The 24431-nt window shown below is 34.3% G+C and overlaps 1 protein-coding gene across 5 annotated transcripts in view; it reads left to right on the top strand.

The window, feature by feature from the left end:
* ZNF407 (zinc finger protein 407) overlaps positions 1-24431 on the top strand; it is a 609391-nt gene that overhangs the window by 438229 nt on the left and 146731 nt on the right. Inside the window, exon 9 of one of the 5 annotated variants that reach the window (XM_072604090.1) lies at positions 1487-24431. This exon is cut by the window's right edge and continues 56694 nt beyond it. The exons of 3 other annotated variants lie outside the window; for them this stretch is intronic. In XM_072604090.1, the coding sequence (XP_072460191.1) occupies positions 1487-1497 (11 nt within the window). In that variant the 3' untranslated portion in view covers positions 1498-24431. Of the gene's footprint in view, positions 1-199; positions 1392-1486 lie in introns of those variants that run through there. One more of the 5 variants, XM_072604088.1, reaches the window with a different exon arrangement.

The raw sequence follows: 24431 nt of genomic DNA, 5'->3' as shown, positions 1-24431 counted from the left end.
AATGTGTGCGTGCTGTTACTATGCACACTAAGGGCACCTGCTTTTTGCCTACAGATTCATTGTACTGGCAATATAGAATTCGTTACTTGGCTAAGTGCTTTGGGATATCTTTGGGATGAAAGGTGTTGTATAAAAACAAATTTTATCCCAGTTTCTTTGTAGCTTCTCTGTAACATTTTGTTTAAAACATTCTTTCCAGATATGTCACAGCAATATTCCTCAGTGTATTCACAAAGGAAACCTCCATGCAGCCTACTCCAGAGTGCACGATGGAGCTTTTGTTTCCCATTTCCCTCAGCAGTACAAGAATACCTGTGTCGATAACCCTTTTTTTAAACTTTGATAAACTTGGTTCACTTACGTAGATCTTTAAAAAAAGGTATTTAAAATAACTTCATGCCATGATTCTGTAATTTTTACTCCATACTCCCCCTCCCCCATTGTATTTGAAGAAGTGTAAAAGCAATCTCCTCAATTGCATACATCAATATATTTTAATCGTATTGTTGCTATTTTTTATTTATATGTACACACACATATTTTTTTTTAGTGGTGTCAACCCTCCTGGTTTATAAATTTCATGATAGGTGGTATTGTAAAATTTCATGTGGTGATATAAAATCTTAGAAATGTTTTATGTCCAGTCCTGAAGGATTCTCTTAGCCACATTCTCTCCTATCTACAATATTAATGTGCTGGGAATTTTGTGAGCTGAAATCCAGTGAATCATGTTACGCAGTTATTTGATAAAAGGTTCTGATTCTTAGCAGAAAGATGGAGTTTATAGCTATCCTAGGACAGGAGCAACAACAACAAAAAACTGCTCTAGTTCTGACTTGACTAGGCATGCATTTCAAATGTTTGAAAGGCAAGTAAATGGGGAAAAAAATAATTCTGGTGATTTTTGTATTTTGGTGATTATGAGTGTTACGTGCATTAGAAATATGTGTGGGTGTTTTAAAAAACAAAATTCCTTTTTTTTTGTTTTGCTAGGTTTTTTTTATTTTTAGAAGAGAAATACGTTATTTGTGAAGTCTTTTCATTCATTTGAGCTTTCTTTTCTCCATTTTTGACAAATAAGAATTTTTTTTTAATTTAAAGCTATTTCACATTTAATTTTTTTTCCTTCAAGAAGTTAGAAGTATGTTGTAAGCCTTGATTTTCTGTGCAGCCCTATCAGAAGATGAGAAAATGGAATAGATGACTATTTGAGTTCCCTTAATCTCTAGGATATTCTGATTTTCCATTCTACGGAAAGCCTCATAAAATCCCCATAGAATTTGTTAATCAAATTAAATTTTTTCATCATGGCTTTGTAATTATCCCTTCACTGAAATGAAATACCCTTCATTCCAAACTTTATCTTAACTTGATTACCTCAGTTTTGAAAACATCGTGCTCATATTGTTTCCTTGAATCAGCTTTACTTTTTTCTTACTCATTGCATCACTGTTGAATTCTTTTCTTTTTTTTTTTTACATGGAAGAGACCAGCTGACCTCCACTTGGGGTTAATATACAGGCAAGTTTTCTTATTTGTAAAAGTTATGGTATGATATAGTAGTCAAATGAAAAAGATGTGCGTATTACCTATCAAAACAGAGAAAGGGAAGGTCAAGGAAGAAGTCCAAGTATAGTATATTGGGATTATGCTGGTAGCTGCTGCTAAACCCATTGTTCTTGGTAGGACATTCAGATGACACCAGCAGTTTTTCCTTTACATCAATTGATAGAATTATTATTAATGATAACATTATCATATTATTTGTTCATAAATAATCATCCTATTAAAATCTTCATAGGCATTTTGAGGAATTCTGAAAATTTCTATCCAGATATTCTCAGACTGATCTTGTAAAATAATATTGTTGGAATTCTTTGGGTCCTGAATGATAGAGGAAGTATTCCTGATTCCTTCAGGTTTTGACTATATCATCATTAGGATTTTCATCTTTCTGAAATCTGTTTCAAATAATTAAGTTTCATGTTTTGTTTTTGTAGTGAATAATGTGCTAAATTCACAGTCAGAAAGATCTGAGTTCAAATCCAGGCTGTCCCAACTGCTAGTTACACAAATATGATGAATTACTGCTACTTGTTTTTAGTATGTGTGATTCTTTTTTCTTAAAATGAGAACCATCAAATGCCTCTCCAAATAAGTGATTTTGGATTAACACAACATCTGCACTAGGAAAGGAAAGAGTGAACCCACACGCAAATTGTTTATATTCAAGTGAGATTTACTGGAAGAGAACTCTTTATGTTCAGTTCAGGACATAGTGGAGATGAAGACTAGGATAGTCTAAATCTCCAAATGTGAATCAGATCAAAATATTTTCCTTATTCTTCAGTGGTTCTATGGCAGTGAATGGTCAGGGAAGATGTTTCTTATCTTCATTTCCAGATCTACTTCTTGGGATCTTTAAACACTATAATTATTTGAAGAGGCATAGCAGGGAGAGCGCCTAACTCTCTCAGTGGCTGGCTTCTTGGTTGGACCTGCTCTCTTTGAGATAGGGATCTACTCTCATGGTTTAAGCTGAACTCTTAAGAAACCTTCCCAGAGCAAAAGGGGTACATTCCTCTACGCAGGGGCCTCTTACATGACTTAATGGCAATACAAAGTAAAATGGAGCCATGAAGTTTGCTTATGATCCGATTTTTAACTCTCCTGAGAGATACTCCAGACTCAGTCTAAAGCATGAGACAGAGTGCAGTAAATAGATATTTGCTCGCAGCTTTTTTGTTCAGTACTTATATATTTGGATATTCTGTAAGAATTTGCCAAGAGGTTAGAATAGGTTCTAACACATATTGTACGTTATTTATCTGTAGAAAGTCAGTAGTAGCAGTACTGCGCACAACAGGATGTTATGATGCTCAAATGAGACACTGTTTGTAAAGCACTTTGTAAATTTTAATGTGCGATATTAATATCAGCTGTCTTTCTTATTCCTACATGAGAACTGCTCTCATCAATTTTGAGTAACATTTTTCATTAAATTATTACATGTATAGAGTAACCTATAACTACACACTTCCAAATCTTAATGAATTGGCATCTTAGTAGTTTTATTTAAAGTGGCAGCAGAATTCTTTATTTTTTATGCTACATGATAGTAGCCATCATTTTATGTCATTTTTTTTTTGGCTTTCCTTGTCATTACAATAAGAATGAGAATGCTTTACTCTTATCAAAACCCCCAAATCCTTTTTCTTTCCTTTAATAACTAATTCAGTACCATTTAAACTATACTTAGCTGGTTTCTTAATTCTACCCAAGTGCATCACTTTACACTTAGACACATTAAATTTCTTATTCTACCTCCGAGCCCATTTGTCTAATCTGTTACAGTTACCCTGTAAAACAGCTATATCCTTTTGTATGTTAACCACACCCCCTCATTTAATGCCATATGCAAATTTGCTAATCTTACAGATTGTCTTAATCGTTAATAATAAATATTAGTGTCCCACTTAAGGGACTCAGTTTATAACCCAGTTTCTTTAAAATTCCCAGGCCCTCTGTTTTTAACCCAGTTACTTTCATACTATTTTATTTAATTGATGCCTGACCTGTGTCACAAAAGTTGGTACAGTAATTCATTCTGCAAAACTCTGTCCAAAAATCTCAGAAAATCCTGACAGTGTCTTATTGGTTTTCCTTTATATAGACCAATTATTCTCTCACCCAAAAACGAATGAAATTTGTCTGACATGATTGCCTTTGGTAAATCCATTCTGACTCACACCTATTAAAGTGTACTTTTCCAAATGTATCATTAAGCTCATCCATAAGTATCATCTCAAATTTATTTCCTAATATAGTTGTTAGACTTACAGGTCTATAATTTTCAGCCTCTTCGCTCTTTCTTTTTAACATTCAGACTGGATTCGTTGTTTTCTAGTCTCTTAGTATTTCACTCGTAACAAAAGACTTCCTAAAATAATTAACAGTTCAACAGTTTGATTCCTTAGCCTCATACATCACACGCTGGTTAAATTCATTCTTTTTTTTTTTTTTCTGCTTTTCATATCTACTTTTATTTCACAACACCTACCTAAATATTCTAGACTTTTGCCATAAAACCACTTTCCTAGTCCATTTTAAGAGATCATGTTGTAACAAAGTCCTTTTGATACTTTCTAGAACTACTTTTCTTGCCCTTGGATGAAGTCCAAGATAGAGAAACTTCCTTGTACCAAAATCTACTAGTGAAATGTCATAAAATTATTTCTCTGATATACTACCATTGGTAATCATAGTGCCCTCAAGACTAACTGCCTCCTGTGGATGTTGCTATTGTATATGGGATTGGATAGTTAACCAAAATCCACTCTTCACTTTTTTAAAAAGTATATTAATTTAACATTTAGATGATAGGCTTGGTCAAGTTTTTTCCTTTTAAATACAATTCTTTAGTGAATAATACGTAAATTGTTTAAATTGCATCCATTTATTAACTAGCATACTTTCTACTTTTTATTTTTGTAGTTCTAGTGTTTATTTCTGTACTGTGTAACTATTTTTTGTCTATTTAATTTTGAGATATAATTGAAGGGTTTTGTGGGATTTATCTATCCATTTTATCTAGTTTGCCATTCTGTGAAGGTTAATTTGATCTTCCAAGTTCAACAACTACTGAGTTTATTCTATTTCTAGTATTTTTGAAATCCTAATTGCATTTTTTGCCTTTTAATAGAGTTAATAAGCAAGAAAACACAATAAACACAGTAGTACAATTGTCTCTCACTGTTTTGCATCGTTAGTCACAAAGAGGAACTAAGAAGCTTTTATAAGTTTTGGGATTTGGAGACTAATGTAATTTTTTATTGCCATGGTGATTTTAAGAAATGGACTTTTGGGAAGAAGGTTTATGCATCAGACAATTCTGACAATGTTATATCTTGCTTCTTTAATCATGGAAGCTGCATGATGAAAGTATAGAATCACAGAACTTTAGAGTTGGAAGAGATTTCAGAGGACATTTTGTTCAACCCATTCCTGAAAAAGGATCCCTTTTACAACCTATCTTCCATGCAAATTCTCATCCATCCTTTGCTTGAAAACCCAATGGAAAAATAATAAAGGATGAAGCAAGAAATCTGAAAGCTTGAGTTGTAGTCAGGATGCAGCCATTCATCACTTTTGTGAATTTTGTTGGATCACTTAACTTCCCAGTGCCTCACTTTCTTTATTGTCAAGCAAGGGGAACATCTACCAACTTCACCTTGGAGAATACACGTAGATTCTGTAATTAAGTATGCCAATAATTGTGAGTCACTTATATTGTTGTTGATTTAACAGAATTCAGAACAGTATCCTTGTTTTGCTGTTTATGGTATTCAGGTTTGTTCTTTTGGTTTTTGATTTGTGATGGAGGGAGGCACTATTTTCAGTAGGAGGAAAAGCAAAATGGAATTTTAAAAAATCTGTATTTTTTAATTTGTATGACTCAGTTTTCCTTTTTCATTGTATCATATCAATCTATTTAAAATCTGAAATATACATACATATGTGTATATATGTGTATGTATGCGTGTATACACAAACATATATACATATACACATCTGCATCATATCTGTCTATACACACATCCATCCATACGTACATGCATGCATGCATACATACATAAAAGGCCACAAGTGTCTTTGTCGTAGTTGACTATTCTCTCATTCAGATTATTGGGCTTAAATTCTCATTATACTTTGGACTTTTAGTTCCACTTTGTCTGAAAGATACAGTACTTGCCTGAAATAATTTCCTTTCTAGTATGCAGTTTAATGCTCTGTAAAATCCTTAATGACATTCAGTACATTTAAAAGAAAGTTGAAAGAACACCATTGAAATGCAAGTTTTGTTGGCAACACCTCTATGATTGGCTAAAGGGATCTGAAATTCATGAGAAAGCAGTTCAATTAATCATTTGTTTTGGAACTCAGGCCTTCTGTAACTCAAGCATGTCCCTGTCTCTATATGGTAGAAGAAAAAAGTATGGAAGCTCTGTTTAATTCTTTTTTTTTTCTTTTTTTGCAGTGAGTTAGAACATTTTCCTAAAAGTCACATTCATCCATTTCCTAATATATTTTACTGTGCTTTTATGAGTAGTTTGGCTAAAATACAGTATTTTTCCATGCTTCCTCATAGAACTTTTCCATCCTTCCTTTATTTCTTCTTGAGGGAACAAGGTTATACAGGCAAACTGCTTTATGATTACTTCATCAACATCAGACAAAATTGAAATCGTATCTGGACTAACAGTGGCAATATTCATGAACTGAATCCTGAAAGTTCAAGTAGTTAAAAATAAACAAAATTGTGATCTCATCCCACTTGACAGCCACATTTATCAAAATATTAAGGAAAAAATTGATTGTTGGAAGTTATAGAAGCAACAATGTGATTTTTATCAGTTAATGATAAGGCTTTTGCATTTATATAGTGTTTTTTATTCTATTCAATCCAACCCACTTTACATCTTCTAGAAATTTATATCTATATACGCACACATACACACAGAGTATCTCCTAAGGCTATCCATTTTAACCACAACTGAAATGCAGCCATATTTGAGGAAAGAACAAAATAGGTGTTGACAAGTACTTAATACTCTTAGATACCTAATTTTTGTGAATTGAAGCTTCTCATTTTCAATGAAGATTAGTACTACAAATTATTAGTCAAATTATACAAGAAACTCAAATTGATTATTTAACACTGATGAGAAAGCTTTAATTCAGAATTTGGTGTATATATAACATTGCATATAATTATTCTAGTATAATTTTATTCAATTCAGTTTTCACTGTAAGAATTCTTATAACAATTTTGGTAATTAAACTTTGGTTTAAACACTTGATGGTGTCCTGTATCTTATCTTAACACTTGAAGATCTAATTTTGAGTCAGAAGGAATATTATTTCATAATCATCTTTCAGTCCCTTCTACAACTGACCTGTTACAGGGAGGAGCTTATAACTTATAATATCTGCTTTACATGTAAATCTTGATTTAACTGACTTTTCAAAATAAGCCAAAGATAATGGGAAATTGTATGTATTCAAAATGTGGTTCATAATTGAAGGTTTACTCCATAATTTATCTTAACTTTTAGATAATGGCTTTTCTCTGATTAAAAAACTCTATAAACTGAGAATTCCTTAATATTTATTAAACTATTTCTTAGTTAGAACAAAAGGTGACTTTTTAAGCATATTTTTTTCTCCATTATTGTCCCTTTTTCATTTATCCCACACCAGAAAAGGCAAAGTTTTAAACATTTTTGCTGATGAACTTATAGCTTTAAAGCCACATAAGCCAAAAGAAACAAACAAAACCCTGTACAGTTATAGAATTTAGAATGGGAAGAGACCTTGGAGATAATCGGGTTAAACCCCCCTCATTGTATATGTGAGAAAACTGAAAGCTAAAGAGGTTAAGTGAGTTACTTTAGGTCCCATTACTCTGAAGTGACAGAACCAGGACTCGTGCACAGAATCCATTGTTCTCCCTGTTTTATCACATGTTAACAAATATCTGTAATAAGGAGCACATTTTGAGTGACTGTAGAAAGTTATTTTTTTTTAGTCTGGAAAAATATGGAGCATAAAATTATTGTCCTTTTAGATGTTCACGATTTTCTATTTTTTCTAAAGAAAAAAAGCACTTAAATGCATTATGTTAAAAGACTCAAAATCCATCAAGGTAAAGTAGTCACTTAAATCAGCTATCAGCTCTTTCTTGCTATAGTCAAGTATAGCTTAGGCCCCAGCTAGAAAAAATGATATTTTTGATGGCTGGTCTAGTTCTAAAAAAAAAAAAAAAAGCTTTGCTTCAAACAGGTTCATTCTTGTCACAGCTATTAGTGCCAGTCTTTCAATAGCGTGTCAGATTGATCGACAGATAGTTATTCTTTCCCTTTGTCAAGAATCATAATTTTAGTGTGTGCCTGAAATAAAAACCTAGCATAAGTGATTTTCTGTTTGTAAAGGAAAAGGCAAGAACCCTTTGCAAGCAGCGTAGATTAATTTAATTATGTTGCATTTCATAGAAAATTAAATAATAGTTTATTGGAATGGAGCTCTATTTTTGGACAGTATCTTAATGGACTTACACAACTGTCACCTGGTTTTGCAAATAAAAATCAGACATCATCGTGATTCTTTTCAGATATCTGGTCATATTGAAGAAACTGGATTTTAAGTGAAACTAATATCTTAGAAAGGGAAATAAGCACCAGTTCCTCATTGGTCCCTGGGTCTGAGAATAAATTTTTTTGTCAGTCACTTTCAGTGAGCAATATTCAATTGGTTTCCCTTTATAACTCCTTTTATGTTCTTTTTAATTGGCCGGTAGGGGCTGCTGTTGAGTGACATGAGAGTAACAGTTCAAGTTATGTCCTGATATCAAAGCAGGGTGACTGATTTGCCAGACGCACAGATGTTTTGGCATAAAACATTCATTCAAAAGCATAGTTTAGATATCTGATTTTTAGATGCCTCATTTTTTTCACCATGATAGTGATGTCTGTGAGCCTCTCTCTACATGTTAAAAAATTTGAGCTAGAAATTTTCCTGACAAACAAACATAATGGATTCTAACCATAGAAGTTAATGTTATAATGATAATTAAGTTCAAGTTTATTTCACCAAGGGTGTTTAAAGCTTTCATTGGCACCGAATTATTAACTCTTACCGGACCTTTTGTCTGGCTATTAAAGATATATTGAATACAAATTGTATTAGGCATATTTATAATCCCATGTTGATGTTTAACATCTTTGCCATACGTGTCCTGTCACTTATCAGTGGAAAGAAGGAAGGAAGAAAAGAAAGAAGAAAGCCCATCATTGATAGAACTAGACTCTCATACATCATACTTCCTTCCTACACAAAGGAAACCAGAAAAGTTCATTAAAGACTGTGCACATTTATTTTTAGTTATCCCTTTATTGAAACATATTCAGTTATTTTTCTTTTTCAGCCAATCTCACAGATACACAACTCGTTCTCATACTTATCAAGCCTTCTCCAATTAAAAAAAAAATTCCACAAAACCAAGAAACACATCCAACACATCTGAAAACATGCAACAATCTGTACCAATAGATCCCCACCTCTCGCAAATGGAGTGAATAAAATATTCTAATTTTTTCCCAACAGGATGAAGCTTAGTTATTAGAATTACACAGCATTCACTTTCATTTTATCTTTCTTTCTAGTAAGGAATTGTATGTAGATCCATTTATACATTGTTTTTTTCCTGGTTCTGCTTATTTCCCTGTGCATCATGTCATGCGTCTCTGAATTCCTCGTATTCATTGTTTCTTGTGGCACAATACTGTTCCATCACATCCATGTGCCACATGTCATTAAGCTGATCCCCAATCAATAAGTACCCTCTTGATTTCCAGATCCTTCGTGCTACAGAAAAGGGTACAGTAGACATGCTTTTACATGAGAGATTATCTAATCCAACCCTCTCGTTTTATAGCTGAGGAAGTTAAGACCTAGAGAAGTGATATGACCTTCTAGAAAAAACATGCATTGTAAACAATTTATAATATGTCTTGCCAGGTGTAGGCAGAAGAATGTTGCTGTAGTCTTGATCTCCAAGTTGGAAGGCACTTCAGAGTTAAATTGGCCCTGCTTGTATCTGACCAAAATTCCCTCTGCCATACCTGACAAGTCGTCACCTTCCTTCTTTTTAGAGACCACTAGTGAGGGAAACTGGATTATTTTCTAGGGCAGGATAACTGACTCCAGCATCTCTCTAATTGTTAGAGCATTTCTCCAACTTCTCTATGTTATTCTTAGTTGAGCCTTCTGGGGCTGAAGAGAAGAAGTCTAAATTCCTTTCCACATAGCAGGCCTTATGTATTCTCCACATTACACAAAGACCACATAAGAATCCCAAACTTTTGTTTTTTTGTTTAATAATGTAGCTCCAAATAATATAGCAGATCTTGGTAGCATACAGAGACAATTTGTTGTGCCTAGTTGTACAAGAAGTAAATGGTAAGGAAGAGGTGAGAGCAGTAGTAAAGGAAAATGAATATAGATCAAATGATTTTATTTATTTAAGTTTTTAAATTTAATTCTCAGAACTGGATCAAAGAACCAGATTTCTGCTTCACTTTTGCTAATACAATGTAGTAATAGCCTCGGCCCTCTGAAAATAAGTTCAGTTTCAAAATATGCTCTTAATCACCCTCTATTTAAAATCACAACTTAAAATCCTCCACCAGAGTTTTTTCTTTTGCCATACCAAATGATGTACTCATTAATTCAAAGTAAAAGGCATTTAATTAAACAAGCAAGATGAATTGCTTCCTGTATACAGGGGCAAACTCCCACACATTTCCATACCACCAGTTGGAGAGGTAATACATGCAGCTGTGTATCTGTGAATTCATATACCTAGAGAGCCTTTGTATGTAGGGTAACTCCGATTTCTAAATATCATCTGTGCTGGAAGTCCTCTCTTGCTTGCTGATTTCCCTGTTATTCTGCAACCTGCTGGTGTCCTTTACTGAGCTGTTTCCTCTGTTGCTTTGCCATTTGCTGGTTGATTATCATACTGAGTACTGCTTATCTTCTACTGCACTTCGATCACTTAGTTTTTCACTGAGGTGCTATCTGCTTATTTTCTACTGCATTGCTCTTGGCTTCCATCCACTGATTTTCTTTTGAATTACAACTGCTATGTTGCTTCTTACAGGCAAAGGAGGGAGTCTTTGCTCTTTTATCCTATATCCTTAGGGTGTGTTTTAGCTCCCTTGTGTGTCAGACCCTTAGCCATTCACAGACAGCCAGTAAAAGCTCAAGGCTTAGTTTAAATCTATCTTTTGAAGTTTGCTTCTGCCCCAGCTGCTAATCCCCAGACTCGGTCTCATATTAGACTTGGGATGAATATATTGATCTCAGGTCCCATTAGTGCCTGAGTCTGTGTCAGTCTAAGAAACACTCTTAGAAAAAGCTAAGGGATGAATGGAGATGACAGAGTTATCTCTTGCTCTTCTAAAGAGCTTAAAATCTTTTGCTACATATAAAGATTTTAATGTATATTACCATGTTATAGTATGAGTCTTTTTGCTGATATTTAGTCAAATAGTGATTTGAGTTTAAAAAAATGACTGTTTTATTGTTCTTAGTATGTTTATTTTTTTCCTATACCATCTCCTCTATCAACAACTAAAAATAATACTACCATGATCACATATGGAAAGTACTTTATATTTGGCTAGAAAGAAATTTTTTAAATTTAATGTACCTTTTACGTTAAATAAGATATTTGATGTCTAGATTTGTGTATTTTATTATTTATGGCAGGATCAATGTGATTGTGTTCATTTTCCAGGCATGACAATGCCAAGATATTAGCCTATTACATGAATAAACATAGTCATCTCACATAAGACACAAGAAGTGATTTTTTTAACATTGTAACTAAAAATGAAATGTCTTTGGAATATACATTTTAATAAATAGTTGAAATGCAACATGTTTCTTTTTCATGATTAATATTACTTATGTTTATAATCAACATAAATGCATTTGGAATTGTGAATCCTTCACTTCCTTGAAATGACCTGAATCTTCATCTGTCCTATATTACGTATTCTCAGTTTTGATTTAAACATTAGTTATTAAACTTTTAAAAAGGAAGAAATAACGCAATAAAACATTGCATTGTTTTGCTCTGTTATTAGTATCACAGCATCTGGTATAAACCATAGTTTTTTAGAATTAGAAAAACTTTAAAGCTCATATAGAAGCTGCACTCAAAATGCTCAATGTCCAGCCACGTGAATGACATTGCTGATGGACAGTCCAGTCTTTGCTTAGATACCTTCAGTGTCTTCCAAGGAAATCTGTTTCTTTGTTGGACAGCTCTCGTTTTTCTTTACATTGAACTGAAAGTTCTGTCCCATAACCTCTCTATCCTACTAGCTCTACCTTTTTGAAACCTCAAGTTGAAGTTGAACTTCAAATATGTGAAAACTGTGATTATGTCTTACGTTAGTCTTTTCTTCTCTAGATCATACATCCCCTGTCCTTTCTGTTTTCCTGTGTGTTTTGTTGTTTCCAGACTGCTCCCATTATGCTTCCCTTCTTCTACATTTACCGGAATTTCTCAGTCTTTTTTTACATGAAATATAGTTCTCATGTGTTCACATGTGTTTTTTTTAAATCTCTATACAGCCATTGTTCTCTTGGCTTTGACCATGGATATTGATTAGCCACTGGGTGGCTCAGTAGATAGAGCGCTGGGCCAGAAGTCAGGAAGACCTGAGTTAAAGTCTGACCTTAGACTTACTAGCTGTGTGACCCTGAGCAAGTCACTTACTATCAGTTTGCCTTAATTCACAGGAGAAGAAAATAACAAACCACTCCAGTATCTATGCCCAAAAAAACAGAAAGAAAAAATAAACCATGAGCAGCATTTGCATGGGGTCACAAAGAGTTGGACATGATTAAACAACTGAACAACAAATTGTTTGATTAACCTTTCAGTTACATAGGTAACTTGATGAGCTCCTCCTGTATCTTCATGGTTCTCACCCCTCCCTTTTTTTCCTCTCCTACCTTTGCTTTGGATGTATTTCTAAATAGAGCAATGGTCCTAGCTTCTGTGCTGTTAGTGACAAAACTCTTTATCGTGGATTTTTTTTTTCCAGTTTTCCCTCTCTCCCATCAAAACTCTTAAGCTCTTCCATGTTACTGTATAATTCCATCCTTTTTCAGTTCCAATCCAGAGTTCCTATCCTGGATTCATCAGAACTATCCAGTCCTAGATAGCGATATTACATAGAGCTAATGTTTTACATTAGCAAGGTCAAACTTTTACTTTCTATTCCATTTATACCAAATAGCATTCTGAATTTACATTTACATTTTATCATACCTGTCTTCACTTGGTGTAATACCTGCACTCAACCTCCATCACACTTGGTAGGGGAGTGAATCCACTCCCATTTCCAGCTTCTAATGCTTTTCTCCCTTAGTTTCCTTGTTTCTACTTTGTAGGTATCTTTTATATGCCTTCATTTGTTCACATAGTCTTCGCCATTAGAGCACACGCTCCTTGAAGATAGGAACTGTTTTACTTTTTTGTTTCTCTAAAACTTAGTATAGCTCCTGGAACATAGTGGGCACTTAACAAATGTTTATTGATTGAGTGTATCAATCACAACCAAACTTACTGGAATGGTTTGAGAAGTGGATAGAACCTTGAACCTGGACTTAGGAAAACCTAAGTTCAAATGTGGCCTCAGCTATAGCATAGCTTTATGACACTGGGCAAGTCACTTCAGCTCTGTTTACTTCAGTTTCCTCATCTGTAAAATGGAGAAAATAATAACCTACCTTTCAGGGTTGTTTTGAGTTTCAAATGAAGCAGTGATTATAAAGAGTTTCTCACAGTGCCTGCCACATAGTTGGTGCTATATTAACTGTGATATTGTTATTTGGTTTTGAAGTACTCCACTTGTATATAGATTTTCATTTAGATTCAGAAGACATTTCTACTTTTTGCAATATTGTTTTTTCTTCTAGTCATTAAGAAAAGACGTAGTTGGGGCATGTGAATAAGAGAAAAAGAATAGTAACCCACAAGTAGTAATTGTCCTGGGAAGTATGAAAGTGTACCTACCATTTGACCTGATCTCCTGTCTTTAGTGTTTCTACTGCTGAATGCAGCTATTGTTTAAATATTTGCAAATATTTCTCAACATTTTTAAAGGAACTCAATTACCCTATTATTATTTGTTTGGCTTCATGATACTCTTCTTTATTTGTTGCATATTTTAAAAATAAATTAAGTCTTTTTTATTTGAAAATTTTTGATACCTATTAATAAATGTATCTTAGGTTGTCACTGACGTAAGAAATTTACTATTTCATGAAGTTTTCATAACTTTAAATGATTATAAACCAACTCAGCTATCTGAAGGGGCTTGAGTCCAGTGTCTTACATAGGATTCCTACCATTCTTTGTTGGATAATCATCCATGGACTAAAACCATCATCCTCCACAAAAGAGAAGTAAACTTTTCAAAGGAAGAAATGTGGTACAGAAAAAGTGGAAGCTATAGAAATTAGTTTTATTTAGTTTAATTTATGATTTTGATTTGCATCTAGGTGTTTTGAATATATATTTACCTTACAGGTTTAAAATTTATCTGGATTTTGTCAGTCAAAAAAATAGGAGAGGCAATAAACCAAATACTTTTCATTTGTATATGCCCCAGTTAGATGGTCAGTTAAATCAATGCCATACCTTGTAAAATTAAAAAAGGATTCATTATTCTAAGTGGAGGACAGGAAACTATTTTTTAAAAAGAAGTTAAGATTGACACTGGATTTGTAACAACTCTCATTTCAAAGATATTCAGCTGTCTTGAACAATATACCAAGTCCAGAGTTATGCAAAGACTATATTTCCTGAGTGCTTGAACTAACAATGCTCCTTAGACCTGGGGGCACTATATTTCAGGATAACCACATCTGAGAGTGTGTTATTGCCTACATAATACTACCACCTGTTGGCCTTTTGCACTACAGCTGCCTGCTGTGAAGATGGTGTCATTTTGGTTTATTGTCCCTCCTTTTTCATTCAGTTGCCTCTGTGTTCTGGGCATCAGGCTACACAAAATTTTTAATTAGTGAATTTTTTGGATATATGCCTTTTAGTCCATTTGTTTATTTCTTTGAAATCCTGTCCCTGAGTGTGTGTGTAGGGATAATGAAAATGATCCTCATTATTTGCAATATTTTTTATATTTACCTCCTGAAAACATGAAAATTGCATGCCTTAATGTTATATTCTTTAAATAAGTTGGCAATATTTAGCACACACTCCCTTATGTGGTAATTTTGCATCATTTCAGTGTAGATACTGATTTTAAATTCACTTATGGCTGTTTCATATGATGCTAAAAAAATCTTTACAGGAGCCTTCTCTTTTGGCTTCTGTCATTGAATGGATTTTTAGTCCCTTAGAATGATTTTTCCACCTATTTCTTGACTCTGACTGTGATATTAACCTTTTGTAATTAAGATGCTTTGTCTACTTGACACATATTATTCCCTTTTACTTCTTCTAAATTATATTTTACCTCCAGTAGTTTTTTTTATCACTTCCCTTATCTACTCTTGTACCACTTCTTTGGTACCTTTCAAATGCTAAATGCTGTCCCATTTATCCTTAGTAACCATGCTGAATTTTTCTGTCCTTTTTAATATTTAGGTTTTATTGGATGAATGTAGATTGCACCTTCTCTAACCGTGCCTTAAATAATTGCCACTTAAGGGAATTAAGAAGTACAAGGGAAGGAAAATGCTGACCCATAGACTAAGCAGAGGGAGAAAACGTTCCCACTGGGTCCAATTTCCTAAGAAGGACCATCAGGATAGTGGCTAGGCCCTGAAATTATGGTCTGAATGACCTCTAGAAAATGATCAGTTCAAAAAGGAGCTTGTCTGTAAGTGTTTGCACCAAATGAAGTAGGGATAGTTAGTCGTCACCCCACAAAAGTAAGACACTTCTCCTGTCCTTGTGTAACCTATAAAAGCATAAGAAGACAAAATAATTTCAGCAGTATATAAAGACATGATGAGTTTGAAAGGTGATAGGCAGACCAAATCTTAAAGTAAACTAATGGCTGGATTTGTTTTATTCTGAATGGAAGATTAACATATGTTTATTTCTAAAGACATATTCTTCAGTTTGTATCATCTTTTCATTATTTTAGAGATCATGTTGCTTCTCATAAGTGATATAAGATGGACATGAAGTCCTAAACATCCTGAAGACCTTTGCAAGAAAAAGCTGAGTAATTTTATCTGAAATCAAGAATCTTTATATTTGATTTAAGAAAAATGGAGCTAAGATGGAGGAGAATTTAATTGTGCATGTGTATTTTTTCTTTTAAATTTCAGTGAAGCTTGTGGAAAGATTTCAAGTAACAACTTTTGTGGTACGTTTTTGTAAAAAGCAAAGTACAAGACCAATAATGATAGGCATTTGTAAGCAGAGTCTTTTGGGGCTGGGGATAGGAATGTTTCCATTTAGGTATGGGGTGAATTCGATAATCTCTAAGGCCACATACAGTGTGTGAGATTCCATTATCTGGGCAGTGTTGGTTGACCTGAAATTGAAAGAACATGAAGAAATTAAATGTGTAATTTTTCTGTTTCTCACCATACTCTTTATCACTATCAGATATCTAGATCCTAGGGATAATGGCCTCAAATTCGGTGCTGTATGACTAATAGGACCTTTTGCTTAGAGTTAAAAATTTTCCATTTCAATTCTTTTGTTGTCAAATTATATTGTACAGGAAGCAATATTAAGGATAAAGATTGAAGTTCTTAATTTTATATCCAAAGATCCAGAAACCAAATATGATTTATAGCATTATCTAAAGATTATCAGATAAGAAACTTTAATGACTTTGAGAAAAAAATTGCAACTAATATGATATTTTCCCTAAAAATTTTCCTTTTGCAAGCAAATCCAAATGCAATTTTTTGGAGGTATTTTGATTTCTTCAAAAAGTATGTAGGTGGTGCAGTGGATAGAGCGCAGAGCCTAGAGTCAGGAAGACTCATCTTCATGAGTTCAAATCTGAACTCTGAAAGTTACTAGCTGTGTGATCCAGAGCAAGTCACTTTACCTTGTTTGCCTCAGTTCCTCAACTCTAAAATGAATTGGAGAAGGAAATGCAAACCACTCCAGTATCTTTGCCAAGAAAACCCCAAATGGTGTCACAAAGAGTCAGACACAAATGAAAAATCCCTGAACTGAACTGATTTCTTCAATTTCCAGAGTTCTCAGCGTGACATTTATTGCCCTTTAGTAGGTCTTTAGTGAGCTTCATATTTCTGATTGTCTTTAAAAATCCAGTGCTCCAGCAACACTGGTTTACTCAGAAGGGATATACTATGTGCTTTTCTGCCTCAGAGCCTTTGCAGAGGCTCCTCATTTTGCTGAATGTCCCTCCTCTGCCTCCACTTATTCAGAATCCTCTCCCACTCTTTTTAATGATCACAGCTGTCTTTGTACCTCTCCTATGTCACTAACCACATTCTGTCTTGTGTTATGGCCACTTGTGTGAATTTTATAACTCTTCTGTAAGACTGAATGCTACTGTTATTATGTTCTAGGAGAGGAAGGACCATTGCTTGTTCATCAGTATCTCTCACCTAAAATGGCAAACACTGGTCAATAAATTGTGATTCATTAAACAGTTGAACTTGTTACTACCTGGACCTGTAAATAAATCTAATATAATGCCACAGGAATTTTGTTTTAAAATCTTTAAGTTAGGAATTATTTGATTATATACCAATCTTTATCTTATAAAATAATTATCTATCTTATACCTTCAAATAAAAAATGCTCTCTTGTACTTTAGTGATTCAAAGTGATCCCATTGATGTGGATGCTGCATCCTGTGATACAAATCAAAACCCATACATGCCTTCACTTCTTGTTTGACTCTTATCAGTATCTTCTGGAATTTTTCTAAAGATGGTCTATTCTTCATGCTGAGAGTCTTCTTCTAAATCTCATGACATTTGATGGCTACCATTGGAGCACCTGGACCATCTGTACCCAGTACTTAACACAGTGCTTGGCACATAATAAACACTTAATATATTCTTGTTGATTGATTGTCGGATAATTTAGAAATAGAATATAATAATTTCCCCTTTTTCCTGATGTTCTTTGGAGTTTGCATCTGACACATCCCAGTTCTCTTTTTTATAAAAGTATTTATGATTTTCTGTTTAGTCTTACAGGCATCTGCCTTTTTTCACTTCTGAGGGAATTGAGGGAATTAGGACAGCAAGTGGTTAATTGTGGGAATTCAGTGAACTCCATCTTGTGACTCATTTCTGGAACTAGCTTAGTTCCCTTTCTATTCAATTATCAATCTACTCCAATTTCTGTCTTGTGAGAAAACTTTAATTGTGGGAATTGGGAAAAAAAACTTAATGTCTTGTTTGAATCTAGCCCTGCATGGCTAGAAAACTGGACCACAAACTTAGCTCCATAATGATCAATGTTATTATTTCCATGTTCCTTTGATTCTTTATAGAGACCTGGTGGGATTGGACCATCCCTTTTTCAGAATTCAGGGAATTGCACTTGTTCACTTTTCCCCTCCCAACTTGGAAATTCCATAATTTTTCATCCTATTAGAAATTAGGTTACTTAATGTTGTATTGTTTCCTTTTAGTTAATTAGTTTTATTTAATTGTTTTTAATGTATAAACTTCTGTCTGCTCATGTATTTGGGGTCCAGGCCTAAGTTGAGGAGGTCTGGTCCTGCTTTGTTAGGCAAATGGCTTACATTGCTTAATAAATTGATATTTTTGGAAAATTGAACCTTTGTTTTCTTCCTGTAGCATGCTTCCCAAAATCTATTTTTGCCATTTTCCCCTTTGTTTACTTTTCTTGCTGATGTTGTTCTATATGGATGTGTATGTTGATTTTATTTAAAAAGTCCTGTGGAGTTTTTTTTGTGGACTATTTTTAACTTTTTTTTTTCCTGTTGGTGCATAATGTGCAGTTCTTGGGTCTTTTTTTCTTCATGGCCTTTTTTTATATATAAATTCTTATACTGAGCAATGAAATTTGAAATGACAAATATCTCATGTAGTTATGATTCATATCCTTTTGGTAACATGCAGGCTCTTATTACCTCACAAATGGAATGTTGCACAAATAGGCTGGTTAGTCTTCCAGTCTCGAGCCTCTCATCACTTCAGGCCATCTTTCTCTCAATTGTCCTAAAGAAGCACAAGTCTTGCCATGTCACTGTTCTCTTCCACCCCCCCACCCCCCCCCCCCCCATTCAGTCACAACCCTCACTTATTCTTATCTAGTGCTGCTGGCCTCCTTGGTGTTTCTTTGAGAAGACACTGTACCAATTCTTGAGTGTTTTCACTGGCTGTCCCCCATGCTTGGAATTCTTTCCCTGCTGATCATTATCTCCTGGCTCCCTTCAAGTCTCAGCTAAGGTCCCACCATTAATAGGAAGCCTTCCCAGTCCTTCCTAGGCCTAGTACCTTCCCTCTGAGTTTATCCTGAATATATCCCATTTATACCTAGTTGTTTTCTTGTTGTGTGAGTTCCTTGAGGGCAGGGATTGTCTTTTACCTTTAACCTTTAAGAGCTGATATTATGATTAGCATTTATTAAACACGTCCAGGCACATAACGTGTTTAATAAATGCTAATCATGATATCAGCTCTCTCATCTCCTTTATTTACTCTTCTAGGAGAACCTATGAAGCATCTTTCTATTTATCTGCAGCTTACTTTTATTTTGGTTGCATTTATGATGTAAATGTTAGGATTGATAGGGTTAATGTGACCACTAGTCTCAGACCTCATGTTTAGAATGTCATTTGCTAAGTTACTATTTATAAATAGTTTAAAATATCTACTATTCTCAGTACTGTCTTTTCTCCTACTTCGCCACTGTCCCTACGGAAATAGCCGGAGTGCTCTAGGTCATTTTGTGTTGTTCTGTGTTTCATAGATTGTCATGGCCAAAGATTTCCATCACTAAGCAGTCAGCTACTGTTGATGAATTTTTTCTAGCCTGGTTATCAGAAAGCAGCCATGATCTGTGGCTTCAATCCTATTAGGAGCCTTTCCTACATGCTAGTACTTCCCAGAGCTTCAGATCTCCTGATACACCTGACATTCTCTTTAAAAACTGAAAGTCACCTCCATATAATGGTGAGGCATCAGAACAAGTCATTTTGGAGCAGGAAACCCCACTAGTACACTTAAAGTTATTTCATTTCCAAAAAAAGTCTCTTTAGATGAAATGTTTTCTCTTTTTTAATTGAATTATTTTTTTAAATTTGTTTTCGGTGTTCAGCAATCACTTCCATGTGTCTTCCCCCTCCTTCCCTCCTCCCTCCCTGAGACAGCATATAATCTTATATAGGTTCTGCATGTACATTCCTATTAAATGCATGTTGCATAGAAGAATTAAAATGAATAGGAGAAACCATAAAACAAAACAAAACATAATACAAAAGAAAATGGTCTGTTTCTATCTGCAGTCCAATTCCATAGTTCTTTTTCTGGATGTGGAAGGCATTTTGCCTCAGGAGTCCATTGGAAACTTTTTAAGTCCATGCATTTCAGTGAAGTGCTAGGTCTACCAGGAATATTCCTCGCACACTGTGGTTGTTGCTGTGTACAAAGTTCTCCTGTTTCTGCTCCTTTCACTCAGCATCAGTTCATTTAAGTCTTTCCAGGCTTCTCTGAAGTCTTCCTGTTCATTGTTTCTCATACCACAATAGCATTCCATTACATTCATATACCACAGCTTATTCAACCATTCCCCAGTTGATGGGCATCCCCTTGATTTCCAGTTTTGGGCTACCACAAAGAGAGCTGCTATAAAAATTTTTGTACATGTGGGAACTTTTCCAATTTTTATGAACTCTTTGGGATGGAGTCCCAGAAGCAATAGTGCTGGGACAAAGGATATGCACATTTTTGTAGCCCTTTGGGCATAGTTCAAGTTGCTCTCCAGAATGGTTAGATCAGCTCACAGCTCCACCAACAATGAATTAGTGTTCCAACTCTCCCACATCTCCAACATTTATCATATTCCTGTTTTGTTAGCCAATCTGAGAGGTGTGATGTGGTATCTCAGAGTTGTTTTGATTTGCATCTCTCTAATCAACAGTGGTTTAGAGCATTTTTTCATGTGACTATATATAGCTTTAATTTTTTCCTCTGAAAACTGCCTGTTTATATCCTTTGACCATTTATCAATTGGGGAATGACTTGTATTCTTCGACATTTGACTCAGTTCTCTATATATTTTAGAAATGAGGCCTTTATCGCAGACACTAGTTGCCAAAATTCTTTCCCAGTTTTCTGCTTCCCTCCTCATCTTAGTGTCATTGGGTTTGGTTGTGCAAAAACTTTTCAATTTAATGTAATCAAAATTATCCATTTTGCACTTCATAATGTTTTCTATCTCTTGTTGGGTCATAAATTTCTCCATTTTCCATAAATCTGACAAATGCAAATGACAAATTGCTCCCCTAATTTGTTTATAGTATCAGTCTTTATACCTAGATCATGTACCCATTTGGACTTTATTCTTGTGTACGGTGTCAGGCATTGGTCTATTCCCAGTTTCTGCCACACTGTTATCCAGTTTTCCCAGCAATTTTTGTCAGATAGTGAGTTCTTAGCCCAGAAGCTGGGATCTTTGGGTTTATCAAACAGTAGATTGATATATTCATTGTCTACTGTGTCTGGAGCACCTAACCTGGTGCTACTGGTTTACCCCTCTGTTTCTTAGCCAGTACCATGTGGTTTTGATGATTGCTGCTTTGTAATACAATGTGAGATCTGGTAGGGCCAGGCCACCTTCCCTAGCATTTCATTAGTTCCTTGATATTCTGGACCTTTTGTTCTTCCAGATGGATTTTGATATTATTTTTTCTAGTTCTAGAAAATAATTATCTAGTAGTTTGATTGGTATGGCGCTGAGTAAGTAAATCATTTTTATTATATTACCTCAGCCTCCCCATGAGCAACTGATGTTTTTCCACTTACTTAGATTTGACTTTATTTGTGCGAAAAGTAAACTTAGAGAACATTTTTTTTTCTCCTTGAAATTGTAGTATACTTACTACACTAGAGAATTTATGATTTTAGTATCTCCCATGGAAACTGTTGTTCATACCAAGAGGCTACTTGTCTGGCTGCTTATGTTCCACAGCCTTGTACTTTTTTAAGCCCTCTCTGTTCAGCGTCTTCTGAAGAGCTAAAACAACTGCTGATGCGGTCTAGTCATGCAATGCTTTGCACTGCCTACCCTGCGCTATTACATTGTGAATTTGAACACATATCACAAATTATGGAGTAAGATAAAAGGATAATCATGGGTCAATAAAACTGTCTTCGTTCTAAAGCATGATTCCATTCAATTCCACTAACATTTATAAAATGCCTAGGCACCATGCTAGGCATTAATAATATTCAGGGGAAAAAAATAGGCACCTTTGACAAAACCTGTGAACCCCTTCTCAAAAAGATGTTTTTAAGTGCATAAAATAAAAATATATAGGCTTACAAAGGAAACTAATTATATCTAAATCTAATTATAAAAATATATTTTTGAAAACATTGATAGGCCACAATTTAAGTACTCCTAATTTATGATGTTTGTAAGCTAGGGTAAGTGTGTACCTTGCGGCTGTAGGAGAGATTTGGTCAAGCTGTTTACTGCCTAGTGGTAATGTTGAGCCAAGGTGGTCTGCTGGATATGTATGGGCCTATCATTTAACCTCACAAGTCATTTGATTGAGCAAAAGGAATTGATAATTTTCAGACACAGTCTGTTGAAAAACAAAGGATTCTAGTTTTATATACACACATCGAAACTAAGGAGCTAGTTGACTTAAGGAGCCAGTCTTTCATCAGGGGTGAGATGACAGGAGCTCAGTCCTGGTTCCTATTTTCACAAAAGCTTAGATATCTCTCTGCTCAGGGAATGAAGAGAAGGGGTAACATATATCTTTTGTTAGCAGAGATGTGAAGGAGCTTAGAGACTTCTTTATTTTTTACTTTTTTAGTCTTAAAGCCCTTTTTAAGAGGCAGATTAGACATGAATTAAAAATAGTAAAAGAGACAACAGGACTCTTGTTGTTTTTGAAGGGTATAGTAAAATCACAGTAGCCTTCCTGGTATTAGGTTTTAAAAAATGATTGGTTATTTCAGGAACAAGCTTTTTATAATGCAATTCGGATTTGAGCATAAAGCACTTTTTGATAGGTAGCAGTGTAGATTCACACAAGTGGCTCATGACCTGATGATTACCCTGTGGGGAAGGTGAATGCCCATTTTTTATCTGGTACATCTCCTGTACATTATGTGGAAAAAATGTTTTCATCCAACGAGTCTTCAACATGATAGGAAATGCTTATTGTTATATTTGGGTTTTAGGGATTTTTTTCACCTCCTGTCCCCAAACCTATTCTTAGAAACTGTCAATTTGCAGAATCCTATTTTAGGGGAGAGCAAGAAAGTTAATGTTTCAATTTTATTGGATTTCTTCCCTAATATGGCCATGTTTAAAATTCATATGTCTTTATAGCTTAAATTCATTCGCAGTAAACGGAATTATGTAAAAGGCAAATAACTTTTTGAATTTATGAAGATAAATGACTATTATATTTGTTTGAGAACTTAGTTCTTGACGTTGATTGGCAGAGGAAGTATTTTTCAAGAGTAAAAATATAGATGCTATTGGAAGTGGTAAATATGAAATGATTCTTCTCTCTAGCTAAGTTCAAAGAATTGTGATAATGACCTTTTAGCACATTGCATTTTTCCTGCCCTTACTATAGTATACTTTTCTAAAATATTGATGTTTCTTTTTTTAAGCATGATTAAGTTTACTCTTCTGTTCAAGGATTGTTTTTCAGTTGAATTTTGATGACAAGTAACAATGCTACACTGCAGCAGTAGCTTCCCAAGCAGTATGGGTATGGCTACACTAGATATACTGGTAATTCATCGTACAAATTTTAACTTGTTTTAATCACCAAATCCATGCAACGAAAGAAAAGATCAACATTCTTTGTTTAACAATAGTTACATGTATTCAGTGGACTCACGTAAGCAGTCTAGTTAAAATGAGCCTATTAAATTTACCTTATAGCAAGACCTTGGCCAGTTAATTCACTTTAGCCATAGCAAAAATTGGCAGGCCGGTAAAGTATTAGGTTAGAAGGATCAACATATTCATCCATGAAGAAATATAATAGAACTAACAGAATTACTAGTGCATATTCTGTGAAGGTTCAAAAAGTATATTCACTTGTTCACTACAGGATGTATTGCATGGAAGGAAATCCTGTCCTATAATTAAAAGCCTGAGGGCTGTATAAGATTAGAGAACATTTTATCCTTACAGAAGGTTTAGACAACTTAAAATGCATATTCTCCTTCTCTACTAAACATTTTTTTTGCTTTGGCCCTAACCTTTAGAAAATTATGCCAGATATTAACTGTAATTCAACAGTCAGAATCATGGGCTTATAATGGAAACAAGATTGGATTGTGTAATGGAACAGTTTTTTTACCCCTCTAACTTACATGTGCTTGTGACCTAAAATGTGATAGTGGATTGTTTTTAACCTGTGCCATTAAAATACATTTTTATTTTGAAATTCTCTTAACATGACTCCAATATTTGGTCTGTTTGACTGCATTGCAGTTTGATATTTCTCTGTCTCTAAAGATAGCTAAATAAATAAATAAAAATTAATTAATTAATTAAATTTAAATAATTTTAAAATAAATTTGTGAGCCTACTAGGTTTTGTGTACTTTACCTGAGAAGTGAAAATTCATTGGTGGTTTTTATATTTA

The sequence above is a fragment of the Notamacropus eugenii genome, chromosome 4 (genome assembly GCF_028372415.1).
Source record: "Notamacropus eugenii isolate mMacEug1 chromosome 4, mMacEug1.pri_v2, whole genome shotgun sequence".
NCBI lineage: Eukaryota > Metazoa > Chordata > Mammalia > Diprotodontia > Macropodidae > Notamacropus > Notamacropus eugenii.
Note: the sequence above shows the minus strand (reverse complement) of the source record. Positions and strands in the feature narration are given on the sequence as shown.